Consider the following 26,262-nt stretch of genomic DNA (forward strand, 5'->3'; position numbering starts at 1 on the left):
TGGAGGATCTGTGATGTTGTGGGAGTTGATTTTATATTAACAGGGTGTTCTTATATTTAGCATTGCTCTTATATTTAGGGGTTAGATTATGATGCTGCAATAAATATGTTATTTCTGTTTTACTTCTAAATACAAAATACTTTTTGGAGCATTTGGATGAGACCATTAGAGCACTTCTTTAATTTAATGTTTGTTGTTAGGTTTGTTCTAAATTCAGTAGAGGCACTGGAAATTAAAAACACACAGACAGTGTGGGTTAAAGGAGGACCCTGCAAGTTTCCGTGAGTGTTTTTTGTGAAGTTGTGTGCTGTTGGGAGAGGACGAGTCAGTCCCCCGTCCCCATTGCACCACATGCCAAGGGCCATTTAAAGCCTTTGTGCTGGTGGACAGTGGAAGGAAGGCAGCCCACTGGCCCTCGAATGAAAACCTGGGTGGGGTGGAGGTGGAAGGCATGTGAAGGTGGGTGTCAAAGGCAAGAGGGTCATTAGGGAGGAAAATCAAAAAGCCATCAGACTTGTTTGTGGGGGATTACTGTGCTGCTCAACAGGAGGGACTGATTCCAGGAATCCAAGTAGTGGCATTTTATCAGATCAGCAGCAAACTGAAAGCTGGGAATCTTTGCAACAATTCCAGTATTTACTAACTGGAATTTCAAGAACAAATTAAAACTTTGAGTATGTTTTGTAGATAAGCTTTACTTTAATTAGAAATTTAAGTTGTATTTAACCAATTTTAAAATAAAGTCTGGAAACATGAAGGTTAAACCACATGAGCTCAAAAAAACACCTATTAAGTATTGTAAAAATGTTGCAAAAAATGAGTAATGATTAGTGAAGAAAACTGAATGAAGTTTTTGAGGTATAATGGGGTTATAATTTAAAACAGAGCCTATTTTGGGCTCTGTTTGAGCGCTTTGGGGGTGTCTGGGGACTTGATAAGGCGCTATACAAGTTCAGACCATTTACCCTTTTTCTTGGACACTGTTCAAAATGGGAAAGAGAGGTGAACATTGTCTTCACTCTTTAATACAGAAATAATTTATTTTAGAAACTTTTACACAGCTATTACCTGAGGTGGGAAAAAGTTAAACTGTTGACTCTAGATATAACAGTGGCAGCTTCATCAAACAGTGCAGGCCCCTGTACCTTAAAATTCATAAAATGGTCAGGGAGAGGTTTATCTGCAGCACACTGAGGTTAATATGCTTGGTAATTAATTCAAAGAAAAGGGGCAGGAGACGAACAAATTCAACATGTCAACTCTGTCACTGTGTTTCATCCCTTACTTTCCCTGCTCCTCCGTTAGAGCAGATCAGTCCTGCAAGCCGAGGTCGCCTAAAACACACACAAAAAGACAAGATCTGAGACATCTGTGGGGGTTTCTGGCTAAATACTCACCCTCCCCACATCTACACCTCACTGTATCAAGCTATTCAACCCCCCTTTCCCTTGGACTCCCTGAGATGAGAGCTCTGTAGTCCTCCTTTCTCTCTCTCTCAGACCCAGCCTGAAGTCTGCTATCTGTCTTGCTGTTTTCCTTTTGCATGACAATTATCCTCCCAAGTCCATTGCCCAGGACAATGCCTGTAAGGAATTAGTTTGATGTCTTTTAAGCCATTGATTTGGTCCTTTTTTACAAATAAAACCTTAAAGTCTGGCATATATTTGTATGGAGTACATACTTTGTAGAACCACTTTTTGCTGCAGTTGACCTGTAGTCGTTTAAAATGTCTTTACCAGCTTTACACATCTAAAGACTGAAAGTTGTGCCAATGCCTCCTTGCAAAACAGCATAAATTCAGTAAGACTGGATTGAGAACCTCTATCAACACCTATTTTCATGTTGTTCACACCTAAACCTTTGATCAACACCATTGAATTGAAGCTGTGGCTATATGATTAGAGGTCGTTAACCCCAACCTTCACAGCAGTTTCAAGTCTTTTGCAGTCTCAAACAAGTATTTTCCAGCATTAACCTGCATTTATCTCAGTTTATCTTACTATGAACTCTGCCCAGCGTCCCTGTCCTTCCTGAAGAAAAAGACTTTCCCACCATGTTTTATATTGGGGATGGCATGTTTAGTGTGATGTGTAATGTTAGTTTTCCACAGCACATAGTGTTTTGCACCTTATCTTACTCTCTTACCCCGAAATAAAAATTAAAACATAACTTCAACGGCTGTATCCACTCACAGTAAAACATGATGGTGGCAGTTTAAGGGATGCTTTTCTTCTGCAGGAACAGTGAAGCTTATGAGAGTTTATGGGAGCTAGTTGGAGCTACATCATATCACAGAACGACTGTGGAAGAGAGCCTGTAAGAGGCTGCAAAATACTTCCAGCAGGACAAGCAGAGCTATATTAGGATAGTTCAGATGAAACCACAGTATTGTGTTAGAAGGGCCTAGTCAAAGTCCAGACTTAAATCTGAGTGTTCACAGATGCTGTCCATCTGTCTGACTAAGCTCAAGTTATTTTGCAAAGAAAACAAACACAAACAAAATCAGCATTGGATGAACAAAACTGGTAGATACTTACCTGAAAAGGACTGTAACTGAAGCAAAGGGTGATTAAAGTGTGGAGGTGGGCTTGTAATGTTCTATGTAATACGATGTGAATAAAAGTGCATGTAAGACACTGTAGTTTCTGTATTTTGAGCTTTGACTTAATATCTTATCGCTGTTTTATTTGGCTTTTTAACATCCCACAGTCAGGAATCACTTATTTAAGCAGTATCAAGGCAAAAATGAAGTATTTTGTCCTAGATGCGTCTAACAGCTGATTCACTGACTGTCACCAGGAGAAATTCCGGACAGTGTGGTTATTGCATCTGCAGACTTGGTTCCCAGACCAGTTTTGGACCTTTGGGCCAAATGACACTGCATGGATACCACGTAGGACCAGGGCGAAACTTTTAGTTGGTGTTTGTTTCAGATGATAGAGGCAGAGATGGGGGTGGGGGGCTGGGTGAGAGGCCATCGGTGTGGGATGGAATCAAAGGGTTGAGACTTATTGTTCTAATGTGAAAAGGAGCTAATGGTCGACCATCGCAACTCGGGATCTGAAATCCACGGGGTGCCCCGGAGCCACGACGCACAATGGCACCCCCTCTCCTTCCCCGCAGTGCGTCTTCCTGCCGCAATCTGCGGTCGACGACTCGCGCGGGGGGGGGGGGAGCACCATCTGCAGCGATGCGCCGGCCATCCAGGCTCCTGAATGAGGATCGATTCAGGGTGAATGAGACCTCACCTAAATGCACAATCCATCCATTTAACTACCACTCTTTAAAACCTCATATCAGCAATTAAAATATCGATTGTAGTTTTTTTTTTATTTTTTTTTTAAAAGTAGAATATCATCAGCAACTCATTTTAAACGGAGCTATAGACGTTAATACAACTTTAAACACAAAAACCTATTGGAGTAGTTATAAGATGTATGCACAGAAACGAGTCGTCAAACCTAAAACTAACTTACCCTTAAGGCACCCAGTAAAATGTCCTCATGAGCCACAGTTTCCACTTCAACAGCCTCATATATTAAGCATAATAAAATGAGCCCAAGCCATGTTTGTTTCTAATTAAATATGTCCTGAGTAATTAGGTTAACATGTTTGATAACGGTTTCAGATTAGGTCCACAGGGTTATCTTTTTTTAATGGATGAATTCAGAGTAAACTGAAGGATTTTAATATCTCCTTAAAAAGGCATAATTTAAACAAATGCAGCTTTATAATTCATGAATGAGAAGAGCAACGTATGGTGTCACAATATGTATTTACATCGGAGGTGACTCCTGTCTATTTAGCATAGGAATTGTAAATGCGCTTATTTTTTTTACTGTTTTGTGCTGCATCAAGGATGTTTTACATCAATGCCGCTTAGATTTGCTTCAGATTCACAAAATTTGCGAGATTCACGAAAAAGACACGCCCACTTCTCTGGGGAAGAATCAAGGTCATTCACAAATTTGCTATCAGCTGTGCGTGATTGTTTGCGCCAGCCAATGGGAGCAGAGAAAGGCGATCTCCAACTACGGCTGCTGTGATTAGGAAAACCTGTGGACCCACCACAAGGGACGAGCATTTCAGCGAAGAAGCGGTTGATAAAACATGATTTTAATGGAGAAAGCCAACTAGAGGCGACTATGGTGTAACATTCAGAACGTTGAGGCCTTCTGAAAAAAAAATCTGTCATTTTTACTTGAAAACAGATGGGTAGGTGTAAACTAAGCTATTTTTAACTTTTTTGAAAGTTTTCAAGTATTGGAGTCGTTTGCAACCAAGATTTTACTGTCTCGGCTCTTGGGAAGATGGCTGACAGATCGCAGACTCCGGAGATCCAAAGCCGGCCATATGACTTTAGTCGGGCCCGCGCTTGCAGCACCCATGTTTTGGGTCAGGAAGGTATGGGCAATGCTTCGTCTTTCCAGCTTCCTCACGGGGTTTTACCAGACCCGAGTCTGTTTTACAGCAAACATACCTACGGAGCGATCACACCCGCAACCACACAATCGTTCCTCCCGTTTCCACCCGTCGCCAGCGACTACAGGGGATCGGATCTGCAGGTTGGGGACTTCGGGCAGCCAAAGCATTGGTTTCCCTTTGCTGCACCCGAGTACACCGGCCAGGTACCCGGCGGGACTGCCGCCACCCAGCCCACAAACCCGAGCCCTCAGATGGCTGAGACTCGGGAGCAAATCCGATTCCCCGAAATCAAGACTGAGGAGGACAATGGAGAGGGTTATGCCACCGAGATGAAGGTGCAACAGTATCCGACTCCTGCACCTTCTACAGGTATGACTCATGGAGTTTTCTACGCCCCAGCTTGGAACCCTTCCTTCTGGCCCGGGATCACGCACATCACCCCACCAGGAAGCAATAATCAAAACCCCTCAGCATCCTCGGCGTCGTCCCCGTCATTGTCCCCCTCACCCCCAAGCAACGGGATCCAGGGGAACACATTTTTTAGCGTGAACTCAAACCAGGTTTCTTCTGAGCCCCAGGCGCAGAACCCGGCCTCCAACACGCGGAGCAGCGGATCATCAAGTGGGGGCTGCAGCGACTCTGAAGAGGTAGGTCAATAACATGCACTATAACTAGGTTAACTTGAAACACAAACTAAACATAGCCATTCAGACTAGTTGTCTAATGTAAAATTGTCTCTGGTTCTCAGGAGAATCTCACCACTGAAGAACTGGAGCAGTTTGCCAAAGAGTTGAAACACAAACGCATTACTTTGGGGTTCACTCAAGCAGATGTTGGCCTTGCGCTAGGTAACCTTTATGGTAGGTTTCCATGTTGATGATTTTTTTTGCATACTGGCATAACTTTGATGAATCTTTGTACTTGAACAGTTCTGCAAAATCTAAATGTTAAATACTTGGATACTGTCAGCCTTTTAATACAATGCTCTGGTCAATGTTCAAACTTCTTGAGAAACAAAGAGCCTTCCTGAAAACAAGTTGTTTTGTCTTTATCAATGTAGGCAAGATGTTCAGCCAGACAACCATTTGCCGCTTTGAGGCTCTGCAGCTGAGCTTCAAGAACATGTGCAAGCTGAAACCCCTTTTGCAGAGATGGCTGGATGAGGCAGAAACTTCGGAAAATCCTCAGGATGTAAGTGCAGCTCATAACATCTGCCATCTACTTTGCAAGAAAACAAAAGATGGAGCAGGGACTTGATAGTGCAGATCTTTTCAGGCCTACAGTAGTTAAACTTCCTGCTGAGCAAACAGTAGCAAGAATCAAAGCCATCTGCTCTTGTGATGCGCCACCTAGTGGGTAAACCCATCTGGTTAGTGATCACGTGAATTTTGACTAGACACAGGGAGCAGGCCACATGGGTTTCCAAAGTCCAGTACTGGAAATCTGTCATCATGCAACTTTTAGATGCATGCCTTCCCCAACACACCCCAATCAAAAAAATGAATCCCATCCTCAGAATGGCATTCAGCTCCATGGAGGCCTGGTAATAAGCCATTCTTTTGATACAAGTATGTTGGAGAAGGGATGCATCTAAAAGTTGAGTGCTCTTGAGTACTGGACTTGGGGAACTTTGATGTGGGACACACCAACTGGAGTAAAAATCTATTGAATGTTTTTTTTCTAATACAGCTTTAATTAACAGTCTTAATATTGTTTTTCCTCAGATGTACAAGATTGAGCGAGTGTTCGTTGACACCAGAAAGAGAAAGCGAAGGACTAGTCTGGAGGGAGCAGTGCGTTCTGCTTTGGAGGCCTACTTTATCAAATGTCCCAAGCCCAACACTCAGGAAATAACTCAGATCTCAGATGATCTGGGCCTGGAAAGAGATGTAAGTGTAGAAAAATGTCCAGAAGTGATCTTTTTATTTCTACGTTTTCCAGAGTTGGCAGGTTCTGTAATGGTGTTTGCTTTGGTAGGTGGTGCGTGTTTGGTTCTGCAATCGAAGACAGAAGGGAAAGCGTCTGGCCCTGCCGCTGGACGAGGAGTGTGAAGGCCAATACTACGAGCAGAGCCCCTCACCACTGAACATGGCCCCTTCCCCCATTCAAAGCCAAGCGTACCCATCTTCCAGCTACACTGGAGCACCTCCTCCCGGCCTCTACATGCCCCAGCTTCACCGACCCGATGTCCTGAAACAGGCTCTGCACCCTGGACTGGTTGGTCACCTGACTGGATAAACTGGTGGGTAGTCTCCCAGCCAGACCACAGCGTTCCCTCTCGAGTATCCATCTAAACCAAACCTGAGCTGAAAATTGGGTCTGATTCCAGTTGCCTGGATAATTGGAAACATGCCAAATCTAAGAGGTTTCTTTTTAACTATAAAAAAAAAAAAAAATGTGTACAATAGGCTTTTAATCAGAAGTGTTTAAAACTGACAGTGCCTTTCTTTTCTTGCATTGTGGATAAGTTAAGCCCTCTTTGCAGATTTGTACTCCAGTTTTTAGTAAGGATGTGAAGTGAGAATGGGGTTAAAGCTTTTTAATACTGCTCAACCCAAGAGCAGGTTTAACTTCAAATATTTGAGTTCTGTCTATATTTGTGCAATACTTTATCTGGAAATGGCAGCTGTTAGCGACAAAGTATCTTGGATATATTTTTGCACAAACTTGTAATTTTCAATGTCACATCAAATACTACTTAGGATTTAAGGTTGCACACATTAAAAGCTAAATTAAGGAGATTTTAGAAGGGGAAAATGGAAAGTGTTTCATCACTTTTGGTTGCCAACAGGTTTTACAAGGTTCCTCTTGCAGTCTTCAAACTTACTTTATTTTATGACTAGATCGCTGTTTACTTTGGCTGACATCCAGTAAAAATTAAATTGCTTCCATCTGATGATTAGCTCAGCTGAAGGTGCTCACTAGGATTGCATTTTAGAAGTGAACTTTTTAATTACATGTTAATTTTCTTTGCTTTACCATGTACATCAAGTCCTCAAGTGCCATTGAATTATGACAACAATGAACTAGACTTGTTTTGAATCATATTTCTCTTTACCTTTCTTGTTTCCTTGAAAACCTGACATCTGTGCATCTGTAACATTTACTGCAGCTATTAGCTTTTAATGTGAAACTACTAAAATTGACAAAGAATTCTAATATATTGAATTGTGGCAGTGAGATAAATCATCTGAAAACACTCGATGGAATTAACATTTGCTTAAGTTTGCTTGTTTTTTTTTTTCTTAAATGTTTGTACATGTAATGAATTGTCTTTTCTCATCTGATGGTGATTTTGTTTTTAATCTTTTTCTAACCTGTGTAATGTAAATCATTTTAGGAAAATGAAGGTTTCAAGTTTTATTCTATTCATCAAAATTGCTCAAAAATTGGCTTAACTTTATTGGTCATTCATCTTTGATTGGCCTCAATACTTGTACTAGATGTCAGAAAGCGGTTACACTACCAAATTGGAAGCCAAGATTAATGTTCTGATGAGTAGAGCAACAAAATCATAAAACTTTGTCAACTGTTCTTGGTATGTGTTGTTTTTTTTTCACCTGCAAAGGTCAAGATGAAGTCATGCATATAAGGGTTTTTGGACTCATTTTACTTCCAAATGCAGCTTTATATAAAGTCTTTGCGTATTTCTTTATCCAGCACAGATTAAAAATCATATCAATGCCGTACTTTGACAGTTTCACTCTGAATCAATTTCAAGCATCAATTTGTTAAAAATGACACGTGAACCACTACTTCCTGTGAATTTGAACTTTAACACAGCCTCAGTTCTAAAACTTGTTACCCAGCCCTCTTTCAATGAGAAGAGTTCATTTAACCATTGGAAAAATAGTTGAACCTTTGCCAGCGGTGAGGCTGTAGTGGTAGATTGCAAGACCATATAGAGAGGCTTCAGTCCTCAACAGAGCGGCCTTGGGTTTGAGTCCCGACATCGGAGACTATTATGCATGTCTTCCCCCTCTCTCCACCCCACTTCCTGTCTGCCTACTTTAAGAAAAAAAAAAAAAGGCACCCATGTTGCAAAAAAAGGGGTTGGACATAATGCTGCAACAACCTGTTAACATATTTTAGCCAGTGAGGAAATTGGATAAAAATTTCAGCTGCTTATATTTAAATTTAGCTATCAGATTGGGTGACAGAAGTGTATCAAGTCTGTTCGTTAACATCTTTAGTCATAGATTTGCGAAAGTCTGCTTTGAGAACAAAATTCTTACACATTTCTTTTTTTTTCTCAAAATCGAAAAAGTTTTAGATTCTGGGATCTCGTAAAACCTTGTAGCATTTGGTTTTCTGTTTGAGGTATACAGGTCCTTCTCAAAATATTAGCATATTGTGATAAAGTTCATTATTTTCCATAATGTAATGATCAAAATTTAACATTCATATATTTTAGATTCATTGCACACTAACTGAAATATTTCAGGTCTTTTATTGTCTTAATACGGATGATTTTGGCATACAGCTCATGAAAACCCAAAATTCCTATCTCACAAAATTAGCATATCATTAAAAGGGTCTCTAAACGAGCTATGAACCTAATCATCTGAATCAACAAGTTAACTCTAAACAGCTGCAAAAGATTCCTGAGGCCTTTAAAACTCCCAGCCTGGTTCATCACTCAAAACCCCAATCATGGGTAAGACTGCCGACCTGACTGCTGTCCAGAAGGCCACTATTGACACCCTCAAGCAAGAGGGTAAGACACAGAAAGAAATTTCTGAACGAACAGGCTGTTCCCAGAGTGCTGTATCAAGGCACCTCAGTGGGAAGTCTGTGGGAAGGAAAAAGTGTGGCAGAAAACGCTGCACAACGAGAAGAGGTGACCAGACCCTGAGGAAGATTGTGGAGAAGGGCCGATTCCAGACCTTGGGGGACCTGCGGAAGCAGTGGACTGAGTCTGGAGTAGAAACATCCAGAGCCACCATGCACAGGTGTGTGTAGGAAATGGGCTACAGGTGCCACATTCCCCAGGTCAAGCCACTTTTGAACCAGAAACAGCGGCAGAAGCACCTGACCTGGGCTACAGAGAAGCAGCACTGGACTGTTGCTCAGTGGTCCAAAGTACTTTTTTCGGATGAAAGCAAATTCTGCATGTCATTCGGAAATCAAGGTGCCAGAGTCTGGAGGAAGACTGGGGAGAAGGAAATGCCAAAATGCCAGAAGTCCAGTGTCAAGTACCCACAGTCAGTGATGGTCTGGGGTGCCGTGTCAGCTGCTATTGTGAAGAAAACGTTGAGAGACTCAAGACCCAACACTCTGGATGAGCTAAAGGCCGCTATCGAAGCATCCTGGGCCTCCATAAGACCTCAGCAGTGCCACAGGCTGATTGCCTCCATGCCACGCTGCATTGAAGCAGTCATTTCTGAAAAAGGATTCCCGACCAAGTATTGAGTGCATAAATGTACATGATTATTTGAAGGTTGACATTTTTTGTATTAAAAACACTTTTCTTTTATTGGTCGGATGAAATATGCTAATTTTGTGAGATAGGAATTTTGGGTTTTCATGAGCTGTATGCCAAAATCATCCGTATTAAGACAATAAAAGACCTGAAATATTTCAGTTAGTGTGCAATGAATCTAAAATATATGAATGTTAAATTTTCATCATTACATTATGGAAAATAATGAACTTTATCACAATATGCTAATATTTTGAGAAGGACCTGTACATCAGGGATCAGGAGGCTAGTTGAGGCTTGGCTAACTGAGTAGAATCTAGACAGTTTATTAATGCACCACATTTAGCGCACCTGAATTTTTTTTTTTCCAATGCAGTGCATGCTTGATATATTTTATTGCAAAATTACATGGTATTTCCTAATCAACATTGAGCTGTGCAGCAAATCTTTTCAAATGCATCCGCAAATGTAAAATATTGTTTGGACCATATAAATATGCAGTTGCACTACAGTCATAACTATGACTGGTGAAAAACCTTTAACATGCAAATATTTTTTTGAACTCCTGTTTCTTATTTTGATGTTTGACACAACCTGTGACAATAATGTATGACCTTTTAATGACATAATGTGAGGTCCCTTCACCAAAGCAGTCATGTTTGCTGATTACTACTGTAGTCATCTATACTGAAGTGTGTATGGGTGCTAATAGTGTAACCTAAAAACCACTTCACTGGAATTTGTATACCCAGTTACACAGCCACCTCTTAGCTATGCGGTGTAAGTGCACTAAATATGATTTCAAAGTCTACCAAAAATGCTGCACCTCAAAATTGATAACATTATCAGGCAAGAAGTAATGTTAACATTTTCAAGTATTTTGATTCTATGTTTTGGAGGAATCCTTTCTCCATTAAAGTGGAGATCATGCATCAATGGCTATATCCTACATGACATTTAAACCAATATAGGTACCATCTGTTTCCAAAAAATACCCAACCTTTTAGTTTTTAGTGTAGTACACTGCATTTCTGAAGAATCAGGCAATGATGAAAGGAAAAATACTTTCTAATAATTTTAAGACTTTTTTTTAAAGGGATTTTATTGGTTTTACAGTTTGTGGAGTGGGAAACGGTCTGGCCACATTTTTGACAACATGATTTGGTTAAATCACTTTAGTCTGAAATAAATGATTTTGGTTACGTCTTTAACATGATTCTGAACCGATGAGGTGAAGACCGTGGGGACTCCAAGATATACAACTTCATGCGCAATCTGAAGTTCTACTTTCAGGAAGACTTTGGGACATGACCTCGATGTTGAGCGTTTTGAACGAGCAGTAACTATCTTGCCTGCAGTAGACTCTCTTAGCAGCTGCAGCTCTGACTGCTGGCATGTTAGCGTTCTATTTTTACATAGCAGATTTTTTTTTTTTTAATCTGTCCTGTAAAATGTTCGCTGCTTTTGGAGCCCCATGTAGCAGTATGTACTAAGTTCAATTAAGTCAATTAAAAAATATATATTTTTCCCCATTTAAAAAAAAAGTATATCTTAATAATAATAATAACTACTTTACTTTACTGAACCCTTTCAAAGTGCCTGCTGCTATGTCCATTTCTGTACTATTTGAAGTTTCATTTCTGCAATGTCCATTTCTGTACTATTTGAAGTTTCATTTCTGCAAAAACAAAGATTATTCACATTTTGGAAAAAATTCAAGTTAGTTGCCAAACTATGCAGTACTGCACACACCGTTCCCATCAAGCTCCGACCATGCAATGCTTGGGAAAATTGCACATAAAAAGATTGTGTAGTAGCGGGTGTCCATACTTAATCTAAGTGTGCTGTGGCTTTCTAATCAAACCAGTTATACCGGTTGCTCCTCTATCAACCCCAGTGTCCCAGCCTCAGGTCATTTATGACAACCCTTGGGCCAATTATCGTTGTACTGTATGTCTATGAGCATTCTTATTCTATTGTAACAAAAGGGAAACATTAGAACTTATACTTTATTTCACTAAAGTATAATGGGAAAAACAGCTATAACCATATTAATAAAGGTTATTCCTAACAATGGCGAAATGCACATAAACGTTTACTGGGGGTTTTGAAACAATCAGAGAATTGGGTGCGAGGGAGTTGTAGAAAGCAAGGTCCTCATAGCAAAGCCGCAAAAGTTACAGAGCTGCAGAGGTAAACCACAAAGGTTTTAGAGAGGAAACAAAATGCAAGACAGGCCCCGTCTTCTCTAGTTTCAAAACTATTTACTTAACCACATGCTCAGTGCTTCCATTAAATAGAATAATTTAATGCAATCTGTTGGAAATCTTTAAAATTATTTTGGATTTTCATCCTCTGCTATCCAGTTGAATCTAATACTACTTTGCAGAAGTAAGTGAGAGACATGGCAGCTGTATGCTCTAACTGCAGAGAGAGATAGTTCTGTATGAACTTGCTGTCAGTCTGGTGTGGAAGATGACAGAGCTTCAAATGTCAAATAACTTGTTTATGAACTCTTGTTCGTAGGTTTTGAGGAGACCAAATGACTCGACAAGCATCACTGACTGAGTGAACAGTAACCCCTCTGGTGCTGTTCTTCATGCTCCTCCCAAATCAAATCATTTATAAACTCCTTGCTGATTGGCATGAACGCCAAATTACATCCAGAGTGGACATGTTTTTGTCATTGAGGGTGTAGTATCGCCCCCTGTACCATATCCTCAGCAATTATAGTTAGGCTTTTGCATTTGTTGCCTAAGAAAAAAGAAGCCAGTGCCAAAAAACAGCAAAAGCACGTAGCAATGTAGGAGGTGAGACAAAACGTGGTCTATATGTTATTGATCATTTTAAGTTATTAAAGGATTTAGTTTTTTAATAAACAAAACAAGATGTCACAGCTTTTATTGTGCACCCCTAGGTACAAAGATTGAACAGAAAACTAGAAAATGATCCAAAGGTTATGTCTCAACTAAAAAGCAAAACAAACACAAACCTTCATGGTCTAGTGTAATCTATCGTGTCCCAGGCTTCTAGATCTGAATAAACTTTGTGCTGAGATAAATTGTTGTACCGTAAACAGATCTTACACAGCTTTTCCCTCCAGTCTCCATTAACTTTCACTTTCCAGTATTTTTTCCAGTGAAAATAATCCTCGTATCGCTCCCTGTCCTCTGCAAGTCTTTGAAGGTGCTTTCCCAGTTCTTGTACAGATGCGAACTCATCCACATGTATAAAAGAATGATCTGGAGCCACAGCTTTGTAGTCACTTATCGGGGGGCCCAGTACAACAGGTACAGCCCCTCCTTGGTAAGCATTTTTCCACAGCTTCTCTGTGATATAATCCTTGGCCAGTGAGTTCTCAAAAGCCAAATAAAAGTAGCAGCGAGAGATTGTTGGTAAGAGGTCAGCAGAGGAGAGTGGCTTTTTATTCCATTGTCCATAAACCTTCACAGGAACTGTGGCAATGAGCTCTTTGTACACTTGGGTCCTTTTGTGGTGGTTCATGTAGTTGCTGACCACCCAACACACCAAAGTGGTCTTATTTATGTGGCTGTCCTCCATCAGGTTACCTTCAGGCTCCACAGGTAGTAGCTCACCATAAGGTAAGGTCACATCAGCATCCCTCCTGTAGGACATGGTCATGTTGAAGATATTTGCAAATTTCTGCAAGTTTCCATTGTGAGCAGGAGATTCCAGGGACATCCAGGCCCACCTTTGGCCCTGTGGCCGTGGGAGGTCGGTGGGCAGCTTCTGGCGTCCTTGTATCAGTTCTCTGTTGTGGAACACCACCACATGAGCCAAGGGGAACAAGGAGCGCTGGTCCACCAGTTTACAGTTTGGTATTTTGTACAGATCCCAGCACACATCACCCTTCAGACTGAAAGATTGTCCAAAAGGCCAGTTCCACAGGAGGACAGTCATGTTTTTTGTGCTGCTTAAATGAGTGAAGCTGGAGAATTCAGGCCCTCTCCATCCGAAGTAGAAAATAAGAAGCAAAACAAACATGGTGCAGAAGAGGATGGCATTCTTCATGGATGTGACATTCATCTTTTTAGCACAGTCACTTCCCTGTTATAAAACAAAGAAAACCAATTTTATATCTAAAGGCTACTGTGCAATAGAAGGGATTTTATTGCTTTTACAGTTTGTGGAGTGGGAAACGGTCTGGCCACATTTTTGACAACATGATTTGGTTAAATCACTTTAGTCTGAAATAAATGATTTTGGTTACGTCTTTAACATGATTCTGAACCGATGAGGTGAAGACCGTGGGGACTCCAAGATATACAACTTCATGCGCAATCTGAAGTTCTACTTTCAGGAAGACTTTGGGACATGACCTCGATGTTGAGCGTTTTGAACGAGCAGTAACTATCTTGCCTGCAGTAGACTCTCTTAGCAGCTGCAGCTCTGACTGCTGGCATGTTAGCGTTCTATTTTTACATAGCAGATTTTTTTTTTTTGATCTGTCCTGTAAAATGTTCGCTGCTTTTGGAGCCCCATGTAGCAGTATGTAATATAGTTCCCTTTTTTTTCACATTACCACCACAAACGTCAATGTTTATTGGCAGATTCTGTCAGAAAAACAAACTAGTAGAGAAGGAACAAATGATTTAACTAATTTCTGAGAAGTAAAAGCCTTCAAAGAAAAGCTGTATCTATACCAAAATCTATCTATTTACAAACTAGGTTACTGATTTTATTTAGAAGTATCAGAGTAAAGAGGGGCGGAATATACAGAAAAGCCATAGTTTTCAGATATTCTGTATATCTGAGTGGAAAAAATTATTCTAATTCAAAATCAATCACTACTTTGTATTGGTCTAACATAAAATTCCAACAAAATACATTGTTTGTGGCTGTTACATGACACAATATGAGGTTTATGTTCAAGGGTAACACTTTAATTAGAACTTTGTACAGAACAGTTGAGATTTAGGTTGTTCAAAAGACACTCAAAGTAAAAACAATAATATCAGGAAAATCTATGTACAGCGGGAAAATTCATGAATAACTCCTACCTGTGTCAATTCGGAAGTCCTTTCAAGTCGAGACAGTAGGTAGACCGAGAGCTAGAATCGGCTTCTTCTGACGGACATTGAGTGCACAATAACTCAGTGGTGGAGATCTCACAAGCAGGAAATGCAGATTTCAAAATATTAGCATATTGTGATTAAGTTTATTATTTTCCATAATGTCATGATGAAAATTTAACATTAATATATTTTAGATTCATTGCACACTAACTGAAATATTTCAGGTCTTTTATTGTCTTAATACGGATGATTTTGGCATACAGCTCATGAAAACCCAAAATTCCTATCTCACAAAATTAGCATATTTCATCTGACCAATAAAAGAAAAGTGTTTTTAATACAAAAAACGTCAACCTTCAAATAATCATGTACAGTTATGCACTCAATACTTGGTCGGGAATCATTTGGCAGAAATGACTGCTTCAATGCGGCGTGGCATGGAGGCAATCAGCCTGTGGCACTGCTGAGGTCTTATGGAGGCCCAGGATGCTTCGATAGCGGCCTTTAGCTCATCCAGAGTGTTGGGTCTTGAGTCTCTCAACGTTCTCTCCACAATATCCCACAGATTCTCTATGGGGTTCAGGTCAGGAGAGTTGGCAGGCCAATTGAGCACAGTGATACCATGGTCAGTAAACCATTTACCAGTGGTTTTGGCACTGTGAGCAGGTGCCAGGTCGTGCTGAAAAATGAAATCTTCATCTCCATAAAGCTTTTCAGCAGATGGAAGCATGAAGTGCTCCAAAATCTCCTGATAGCTAGCTGCATTGACCCTGCCCTTGATAAAACACAGTGGACCAACACCAGCAGCTGACACGGCACCCCGGACCATCACTGACTGTGGGTACTTGACACTGGACTTCTGGCATTTTGGCATTTCCTTCTCCCCAGTCTTCCTCCAGACTCTGGCACCTTGATTTCCGAATGACATGCAGAATTTGCTTTCATCCGAAAAAAGTACTTTGGACCACTGAGCAACAGTCCAGTGCTGCTTCTCTGTAGCCCAGGTCTGGGGAATGCGGCACCTGTAGCCCATTTCCTGCACACACTTGTGCACGGTGGCTCTGGATGTTTCTACTCCAGACTCAGTCCACTGCTTCAGCAGGTCCCCCAAGGTCTGGAATCGGCCCTTCTCCACAATCTTCCTCAGGGTCTGGTCACCTCTTCTCATTGTGCAGCGTTTTCTGCCACACTTTTTCCTTCCCACAGACTTCCCACTGAGGTGCCTTGATACAGCACTCTGGGAACAGCCTATTCGTTCAGAAATTTCTTTCTGTGTCTTACCCTCTTGCTTGAGGGTGTCAATAGTGGCCTTCTGGACAGCAGTCAGGTCGGCAGTCTTACCCATGATTGGGGTTTTGAGTGATGAACCAGGCTGGGAGTTTTAAAGGCCTCAGGAATCTTTTGCAGCTGTTTAGAGTTAACTTGTTGATTCAGATGATTAGGTTCATAGCTCGTTTAGAGACCCTTTTAATGATATGCTAATTTTGTGAGATAGGAATTTTGGGTTTTCATGAGCTGTATGCCACAATCATCCGTATTAAGACAATAAAGGACCTGAAATATTTCAGTTAGTGTGCAATGAATCTAAAATATATGAATGTTAAATTTTCATCATGACATTATGGAAAATAATGAACTTTATCACAATATGCTAATATTTTGAGAAGGACCAGTAGACTGCTCACTCTTGTAAACACAATTGATACTATTATAGATTCAGTTTAGTTTATAGACATTTGCAAAGAAGTTCCATATTCTATCAATTAGGAGCTGAAGTGATCCTCATTTCTATATTGATCAAAAATCTTTCCTTTATACTTTATTTTAAACTCTTTTGTGTTTGTACACTGCTTTAGCTCCACATTCAAACAGCCAAACACAACATATGGAAACAAAATAGGTTCGATTTGTTGTTTGTTAATGTTTTTAATTTTAAATAATCCCTCAAATTATATCCTCCCTCTCTGTCCCTGAACATTGTTTGGATATTTGCTAGTTCTGGGTTTCCCCAAACATGATTTGCACTGTGTGAAATTTGACCAGATCTGTAAGCTTAAGTAATCTTGAATGTGAGTTGGTGTGATGCTGATATCCCACATTGTGAATGATGCGTATTGGTCTCTTTTGTTGTATGATTAATGGATGCAGTGAAGTTATGTACCTCTAAATAGTGAGTTAAATATGTACAGTATAAAGTATGGAGTGATTTATGATCCAGAACCAGTTTAGCTTTATTAAACATGTTGCAGGTTCGACTCCTGGCCCAGGTGACCTTTGCTGCATATCTTCCCCCTCTTCATTCCTTTCCTGTCAGCTTACTGTCAAAAAATGAGAAAAATAAAGGCCACTAGTGCTGCAAAAACCATGAAAAAATGATTGATGACGGTTTTGATTGCAAATGCTTAATATGTGATTTCCAGTTTGACTGATTGTCTATTATCACTCTGAGACATTTCATCCAGTTCTTCAAATGGAATCCCATCAATTTGTACTTTTGCATCAGTCAGTCAGTCAGTCATTTTCTACCGCTTATTCCATAGTGGGTCGCAGGGTAGCTGGTGCCTATCTCCAGCAGTCTATGGGCAAGAGGCAGGGTACACCCTGGACAGGTCGCCAGTCCATCGCAGGGCAACACACAAGCAACCATGCACACACTCATTCATACATACACCTAAGGGCAATTTAGAGTGACCAATTAACCTTACAGGCATGTCTTTGGACTGTGGGAGGAAGCCAGAGTACCCGGTGAGAACCCACGCATGCACAGGGAGAACATGCAAACTCCATGCAGAAAAACCCCAGGCTGGGAATCGAACCCAGGACCTTCTTGCTGCAAGACAACAGTGCTACCAACTGCGCCACCGTGCATCAATGTTTCTATTATACACTGCCTGGCCAAAAAAAAGTCGCCCCAAAAAAAAAGGTCACACACTAATATTTCGTTGGACCGCCATTATATTTGATTACGACCCGCATTCGCTGTGGCAGTGTTTCGATAAGCTTCTGCAATGTCACAAGATTTATTTCCACCCAGTGTTGCATTAATTTTTCACCAAGATCTTGCATTGATGATGGTAGAGTCTGACAGCTGCGCAAAGTCTTCTCTAGCACATCTCAAAGATTCTCAATGGGGTTATGGTCTGGACTCTGTGGTGGCCAATCCATGTGTGACAATGATGTCTCATGCTCCCTGAACCACTCTTTCACAGTTCGAGCCTGATAACTTGTACAGTAGGCACTAGATATGATCGGTGCATCACTTCACCTGCCTCTCTTCTTACCCTGATACGCCAATACTCTGGAACAGGGTAAATCTGGACTCATCAGACCATATGACCTTCTTCCATTGCTTCAGAGTCCAATCTTTATGCTCCCTAGCAAATTGAAGACTTTTTTCCTGGTTAGCCTCATTGATTAGTGGTTTTCTTAAGGCTACACAGTTGTTCAGTCCCAATCCCTTGAGTTCCCTTCGCATTGTGAGTGTGGAAATGCTCTTGCTTTCACTATTAAACATAACCCAGAGTTCTACTGTTGTTTTTCTTCAATTTGATTTCACCAAACGTTTAAGTGATCGCCGATCACAATAATTCGGGATTTTTTTCTGGCCATATTTCTTCCTCGAAGAGCAATAATGCGTTGGACAGTTCTTAACCCAATTTTGGTAGTTTCTGCAGTCTCCTTAGATGTTTCCTCTTTTTGACGCATACCAGTGATTTGACCCTTCTTTACAGACTGACATCTTTTCCACGACCACAGGATGTGTCTTTCGACATGGTTGTTTAAGAAATGAGAAGCAACTCATTGCACCAGTTGGGGTTAAATAACTTGTTGCCAGCTGAAATATAATCGCCCATGCAGTAATTATCCAATGGGAGGCCCGTACCTATTTGCTTAGTTAAATCCAGGTGGCAACTTTTTTTTTTTGCCAGGTAATGTATTTACCAAATAGCATGATTTTAGTTTTGTTCAGGTTGAAAGATTTATTTATGTTAAACCAGACTTTCATTTTTTTTTAAGCTCAGAGGAGACATTATCTAACAGTTGCTGCAATACATCGTTGTTCATTTTAATATACTTGTGTGGAGCTAAATTGGGGCCATAAAGTTTGTTCAAACAAAAAAAATTTTAACCTGAAAAATTATTTTGAACCTCCCCAAAAAATTTTGAAAACTGGGAAATGTTGCAACTGGAAAAAAAAAGTTTGAAACTACTTTTCAGATTCAAGTTTTTTTTTTAACTTGCAGATTTATTTTTCGGCTTCAAACTTTTGGCCTTGTTTTGGCGTGGGGGGCGGGGCCTCAGATCACGGGGGTGAGGAATCATGACTGACAGCTCAACACAGAGGCTGAACAACATATTCCCAGCTGTTGCATTCAGGGACCGTGGGAACTGTAATACATCATCAATATTGTGTATATATGTGATTGGTTTTGAAAGATAACTATGGGGTAAGAACGCTATCAAAAACAATGTGTATGTAAAGACGGAAATGTGTGCATATTAGTCAATAGTTGTGCATAAGTAAACTCCAAAAGAGGTTTGTATATTTTCTCTATAAGAATACAAAATAAAATGTTACAGCTTCAAGAAATTACAAACACAAAGTTCAAGTTTACAGTTGTGGTTTATTCTTTATGAATACAATATGCTATAACAGTTTGTGAATACGATTTATTTTCTATGAGAATACAAATTTACATCAGCGACTTGGTGTCACGTGATCTCAGGCTCAGAATATAGTGGGTGGAGTTATACAATGGTGTACAGTAGGTGGCGGTATGCACCTCTGAATTTGTTGCGAACCGCCAACAGAAGAAGAGACGAAGAAGCAGCACTAGCGCCAAATAAACGGACCAAGAGCATATATTAACGACATTAAGACATATATAAACGTTTTAACAGTACCTGGCTTTGTACCGTAGTTTCTTGGTCCGTTTATTTGGTGCTAGTGCTGCTTCTTCTTCTCTTCTTCTGCATATACTGGTATATACCGGGGTTGCCCCGTATGCTTAATTATGCAAGGATATTCGGAAAATACCGGCTCGTTTTGCATCTGGTTTCATTCCCGCCGCTTAGTCTGGTGGTTCTTTTGCTTTATGTTGAGAGCATGGGAAATCTCCAACACGGACTTAAAATGCTGTGCAAATCTGTCAAGATCATATTTTCTCTTCTGAGATGCGCGTCGTGTATTCACGTAAGCTGCTTCTATCGGTGAAGTATGGTATCTTTCAAAACCAATCAAATATATACAGAATATCGATTATGTATTACAGATGATTCCAGTTCCCATGGTCCCTGAATGCAACAGCTGGGAATATGTTGTTCAGCCGCTGTGTTGAGCTGTCAGTCATGATTCCGCACACCCATGATCTGAGGCCCCGCCCCCCACGCAAAAACAGGGCCAGAAGTTTGAACCCGAAATAAAAATCTGCAAGTAAAAAAAAAAAACTTGAATCTGAAAAGTAGTTTCGAACTTTTTTTTTTCCAGTGTCACATTTGATTTTTTTTTTTCAGTTGCAAAACTTTTTCAAGTTTTCACATTTTTAGGGTGGAGGTTCAAAATAATTTTTCAGGTTCAAATGTTTTTCTTTTGAACGAACTTTTTTTTTTCAGGTTCAAATGTTTTTCTTTTAAATGAACTTTTATTTTTCAGGTTACATTTTTTTTCGTTTGAACAAACCTTATGGCCCCAATTTAGCTCCATATACTTGACACCATACAGACATCATTTATACACAAAATAAATTGTTTGGGATCCAAAACTGACTCCTGGGGGACACCAAAAGTTATGTTCAAACACACAGAACACGTCACCCAGACTAAGATTGACTAGAGAACTAATCAAAACAATCAAAACATTTCATATGCACAACAGATCCCAATTCTGTGCCAGTAAATCATTTCTTAGTGTATTAATGCATTCTTCTGTCTTTACTCTTCTGAATGCAGTTTTTTTAACCTTGTTATTAGTGTGATTGATGTTAAATACCATAGAAATTGGCAAATGGTCACTGATGTTCATTAACATTCTGCTTACTGTATTAATATTAATGTCATTTGTGAATATATTCTCAATAAGAGTGGAAATCCCTACACATAATAATTACGTTGTGGCATATTGTTTAATTCTGTTTTTCAACCAGTCTTTAAAGTGCGTTGGAGCCTGGTGCTCTGAATATACAACTAACAACAATATTTGTGCTCTTATCTTTGTGAATTTCTATTGTAAAGCATTCAAAGAAGTCTTGATAGCAGTTAACATTTTCTCTCTCTAAATTTTAAATCTTTATTCAATTAATCAAAGCAACCCCTCCTCTGCCTTTATTTAACCTGCTGATGTACAGTACAGACCAAAAGTTTGGACACACCTTCTCATTCAAAGAGTTTGCTTTATTTTCATGACTATGAATATTGTAGCTTCACACTGAAGGCATCAAAACTATGAATTAACACATGTGGGATTATATAAAGAACACAAAAATATGAAACAACTGAAAATATGTCTTATATTCTAGGTTCTCCAAAGTAGCCACCTTTTGCTTTGATTACTGCTCCACACACTCTTGGCATTCTGTTGATGAGCTTCAAGAGGTAGTCACCTGAAATGGTTTTCCAACAGTCTTGAAGGAGTTCCCAGAGATGCTTAGCACTTGTTGGCCCTTTTGCCTTCACTCTGCGGCCCAGCTCACCCTAAACCATCTCGATTGGGTTCACGTCCGGTGACTGTGGAGGCCAGGTTATCTGGTGCAGCACCCCATCACTGTCCTTCTTGGTCAAATAGCCCTTACACAGCCTGGAGGTGTGTTTGGGGTCATTGTCCTGTCGAAAAATAAATGATGGTCCAACTAAATGCAAACCGGATGGAATAGCATGCCGCTGCAAGATGCTGTGGTAGCCATGCTGGTTCAGTATGCCTTCAATTTTGAATAAATCCCCAACAGTGTCACCAGCAAAGCACCCCACACCATCACACCTCCTCCTCCATGCTTCACGGTGGGAACCAGACATGTAGAGCCCATCCTTTATAATATATTGTTTAATATTAATATTTAAATATTTATTGAATAATATTTCATCTGTTAAGGGTTGTCCTGTGAATACCAGCCCAATAAGGCGGTGGCATTAGCACAAAATCAAAAGGGTGAGCCAAGCTCTGACATTATTGAACAGCAAAACTCTGTACACACATGGAATTAATTCACACAATTTATTAAAATACAAGAATTTATTAACAAAAATAAGTAAACTCAAAGTCAAACTTATTTCAATCAACAAACTCTTCACCATGCTAAAACAATCAAACTAAACTACCAAGCAGAATTAAAGAAGGAAGACTAATGGGCTATGTACAATATAAACAAGTTGATCAAAGATGGTTGAAACCATGACCAAAAGAGTGATGCAACATTACCATACAATGTTTATGTTTGAGAACCAAGGATTATCTTGAAGAATCTGGAAGTGAAGTTAAGTTAGTCTTGGAACCAACTTAGGCAATAATCAGCATACCTGTAGACAACCATTCACAATGCAAGATCAGATAAAATATTATTTCAATAATTAATATTTTAAAGAATGATCTGCTGATTAAAACAAACCTTCTGGATGACCAATTCTCAACGGTGTTTAATTAGCTGCCTTTATTTATCAAAATAATATTTAAAGAAATATTAAGGAAATAGTAAAATAATATTTAAGGAAATATTATTTTGAAAAATAACCAAATCTTTCTGGAGAAATGGGGCTTAATGGTGTTTACTTAGTTATCAAGTTTAGTAAAATAATATTTAGGGAAATATTTTACTAGATTGAAAACCAACAACCTTTTTGGGTAAATGATCAATAGCAGGCAAGCACGTGTCCTTAGCTGTTAGCGGTTAAAGCTAACAAAAGAAGAAACTGCTCCACTCGGCGTCGTAGAGACAGGGTCTCTGCTGGGAACTCTCTATAACACAGTTTGCTTCTGTAGACCTCATTCTTGGATCCAGTTTGAAGAGTTACGTCTGTTTGCCAGCACAGAGACATTAGCGCGCTGTGGCCCTCCGTCCAGGTCCGCAGGGTACCAGTGTGAAAGAGACAGGATCTCTGCAAAAGAGGGGTTTTATTTGGACAGTGACGTCACGGGAAGTCCGCTGTTACCCCTTTTCCTGGATGTGCTGGAAGTAGGTTAATGCGATTTATTTTGAAAGTTCCAGAAACGTTCGTACCAGACTTTCATGTTGTAACCATGGCTGGGGTCCCAACACAGGTTTCAGATATGGCAATTACACTAAATAGCAGTTTAAACAGAATCTCTAGTCATGCTAAAATTTGCATATAGGCTTCTGCTGTTGAATTGGATTACTGATAACTTTCCATGGGACTTAATGCTCTTGTTATATTGTTCACTTGTGTAACAGCAGCAGTCCTGGTTGATATTGGAATAACAATTGTCAGGATCTAAATGATTAAGTCCTGTAAACGGTGATGAGTGAACTGAAATGTTTCCAGCTCCAGCAGTTCATGTTCATCTATCTTCCGCATTGTGTAGTCATTGTCATCACTTGTAGATAATTTTTTTACTTTTACAGTGTGTCATTGTTGTGTGTAGTTGTTTTTTATTGTAGTCCAGATTAAGATGATCATTGGTACTTGTCCAGCTTTTCCATGTAACCTATTACCTTCACTTCTTCAGGTGTCCCGTTTAGTTGTATAAAGCTTTTTTTTTTTTTTTTCTCCAGATATCTCCATTCATCAGTTGGGAAAGTTCTTTATTGTTGACACTTTAAGTATTATCAGATTTCCAATGCCAGCAGACAGCATAGACAGTGTTATTATCTACAAAGAAGAGGTGCAGACTGTTTAAAATAAACTTAGACAAAAGTGCACAAATTGGTCACATAGTTATTATTTTTTTGTTGATACATAGTGCATTTACAATATCTTGCCTGCTAAAAAAAAGCAGCATAATACTGCCACCACCATATTTCAAAGTGGGGATTTTGAGTTTAGGAAGCCAGCGTGAGTTTTCAACCACACTGTTATACATTTTTTCTATTTAACATTTTTTGTCTTTAATCATTATAAAAGTTTTAATATAAGACAAAGATAATCTAACTAAATACAAAATGCTGTATAAAGTGACTGTTTCAATTCAATTCAGTTTTATTTATATAGCGCCAATTCACAACACATACTGTCTCAAGGCACTTCACAACAGTCAGGTACATACATTCCAATTAATCCTAACAATTGAACAGTGCAGTCAGAGTTAGTTATTTATTCAAATTGGATATAAAGTTTTTCTATCTAAGGAAACCCAGCAGATTGCATCCAGTCAGGGACTTGCAGCATTCCCTCCTCCCAGAGGAGCATGTTTAATTGTTGGTATCCAAACCAGCCTGACCTTATTTAAAATTGTAATTGGCCCCTAAACCCGATAACTGGTTTTACCATCATTGGTGGAAACAAGTGGCATCCTCAAATGCAGCCTCAACAGGGGACAGTGTCCTGTGTCCTATTTGTGCCAGTCCCAAGCTGGTATAAGTGCAGAAGGTTGCATAAGAAAGGGCATCCAGTGTAAAACCTTTGCCACATCTTTGCAACAAGGATGGAAGTGGCGGTAGTGAATACTTGCTTCCAGAAGAGGTAGGAACAACGGGTGACTTACTCGGACTTACAAGAGCGGCGTTAGGAGCACACAGGTGGATTACATCTTGTGTAGACGAAGTAATCTAAAAGAATTCTGTGACCACAAGGTAGTCATAGGTAAAAGTTTTGCCAGAAAGCACAGGATGATGGTGGGTAGAATGACTGATGGTGAGGAAGATGAAGAGGACAAAGGCGGAGCAAAGAACATGGATGAAGCTATAAAAGAAAGAAACTTGTGTGGCTTTCAGGGATTAGTTCAGACAGGCTCTGTGTGGCCAGGTGGTGCTTCTAGATCACTGGACAACTACAGCTAATGCTATCAGGGAGGCAGGAAGAGTACTTGGTATGTCTTCCTGGGACAGAGCCAGGGGTGGCCACCATAAGCCAATCCTTGGCCACCCCTGCTGTCACCCCAGCCAAGTGATTTGTTGTTCCCACAGGGTCATAATTCACCAGCAGAGCACACCTCGAAACAAGCAGTTCCCCTCTAAAACAGGTGGTGGCAGCAATAATACTCTCAAACAGAATGTCCACCACTAACACAATTATAACAGAAGTAGTTTTGGTTCACGTTCACAAAATTAGTTAAGGCGCCAACTACAGCATGACATCAGGGAGCATGGTGTTATCTCCCGCTCATTTTCTCCTTACCTCAGGTCAGACTCTGAGGTACATTGAAACAGGAGTGAAATTCATTTACTTTGTTTGAAAAGTTTCCTATCTTTGAGCACTTTGGTGATGTGATGCTGACAGAATTGTCAAACTTTGCTGCACTTAGTTTAAGCAGCTTTTTTTGATATCAACTTAAATTACAAGTAGCTAGCTCCCTACTGAGCACCAACTGTGAACTTTGGTAATGAGTTGCACATCAGTCATTGGGGAATTATTTGGAATTTAAGGTTGTGACGGCTTTAGTGCTCGATATTCTAATGTGATTTGTAAAATTATAAAATATTAGTAAGTTTCGTGAATTTCTTTGCTGTTGATTGTAAATTGTTTTCAGTAAATTGTTGACAGTAAAGAGGGAGAGAAGGGTTTATACAGGTTGGCGAGGCAGAGAGACAGAGATGGGAAGGATGTTCAGCAGGTTAGGGTGATTAAGGATCGAGATGGAAATATACTGACAGGTGCATAGAAGATGGAGGATTTTAGGATAAACAGGAGCAATGGTGAGTGTGAAAAAGATGTGAAGAAGCAAGCTAGTTGGGACAGGTAGAGAAAAGTGGAAGGTGTGTCATGTGATAAAAGAGTATCAGTGAGAATGAAAGGAAAGGTGTACAAGATGGTGGTGAGACTAGCGATGAATGGTTTAGAGACAGTGGTTATGGGGAAGAGACAGGAGGCAGAGCTGAAGAAAGGATAAATGAATATGTTTAGGTTCTCTTTTGTAGTGACGAGGATGGATAGGATCAGGAGTGAGTACGTCAGAAGGACAGCTCATGTTAGATGCGTTAGAGATAAACCAAGAGAGGGCAGACTGAAATGGTTTGGACATGTAAAGGGGAGGGATTTTGAGTTCATCGGTAGAAGGTAAGGTAAGGTAAGTTTATTTACATAGTGCTTTTCAGCAACGAGACACTCAAAGCGCTGTACATACAATTATAATACAATCACAAAGCAAATAGACACAGATACAGACACAGAAAAACAAATCAAATGATAAAATCAAACAACAGAGGTAATTTAAAAAAGGAAAATAAAATAAAGAGAATAGAAGGATGGACAAGAAAATGAAAGGAAAATTGGACT

The 26,262-nt window shown here is 39.9% G+C and overlaps 2 protein-coding genes across 2 annotated transcripts; one reads left to right on the plus strand and one right to left on the minus strand.

The window, feature by feature from the left end:
* Nucleotides 1-4,037: 4,037 nt before the first annotated feature.
* Nucleotides 4,038-7,959, plus strand: pou5f3 (POU domain, class 5, transcription factor 3). Its single transcript, XM_047372019.1, has 5 exons — nucleotides 4,038-5,072; nucleotides 5,174-5,285; nucleotides 5,486-5,616; nucleotides 6,150-6,314; nucleotides 6,403-7,959. The coding sequence occupies exons 1-5, from the start codon at nucleotides 4,311-4,313 to the stop codon at nucleotides 6,661-6,663; spliced, it is 1,431 nt and encodes a 476-aa protein (XP_047227975.1). The 5' UTR covers nucleotides 4,038-4,310; the 3' UTR covers nucleotides 6,664-7,959.
* Nucleotides 7,960-12,583: 4,624 nt separating this feature from the next.
* LOC124873047 (alpha-(1,3)-fucosyltransferase 7-like) lies at nucleotides 12,584-14,940 on the minus strand. The gene is made up of 2 exons (XM_047373527.1): nucleotides 14,869-14,940; nucleotides 12,584-13,915 (listed from the first exon to the last, which is right to left on the minus strand). Exon 2 carries the CDS (start codon nucleotides 13,892-13,894, stop codon nucleotides 12,842-12,844), a length of 1,053 nt encoding a protein of 350 aa, XP_047229483.1. The 5' UTR covers nucleotides 13,895-13,915; nucleotides 14,869-14,940; the 3' UTR covers nucleotides 12,584-12,841.
* Between the last annotated feature and the right edge of the window lie 11,322 nt (nucleotides 14,941-26,262).

The sequence above is a fragment of the Girardinichthys multiradiatus genome, chromosome 8 (assembly GCF_021462225.1).
Source record: "Girardinichthys multiradiatus isolate DD_20200921_A chromosome 8, DD_fGirMul_XY1, whole genome shotgun sequence".
NCBI classification, from domain to species: Eukaryota; Metazoa; Chordata; class Actinopteri; order Cyprinodontiformes; family Goodeidae; genus Girardinichthys; species Girardinichthys multiradiatus.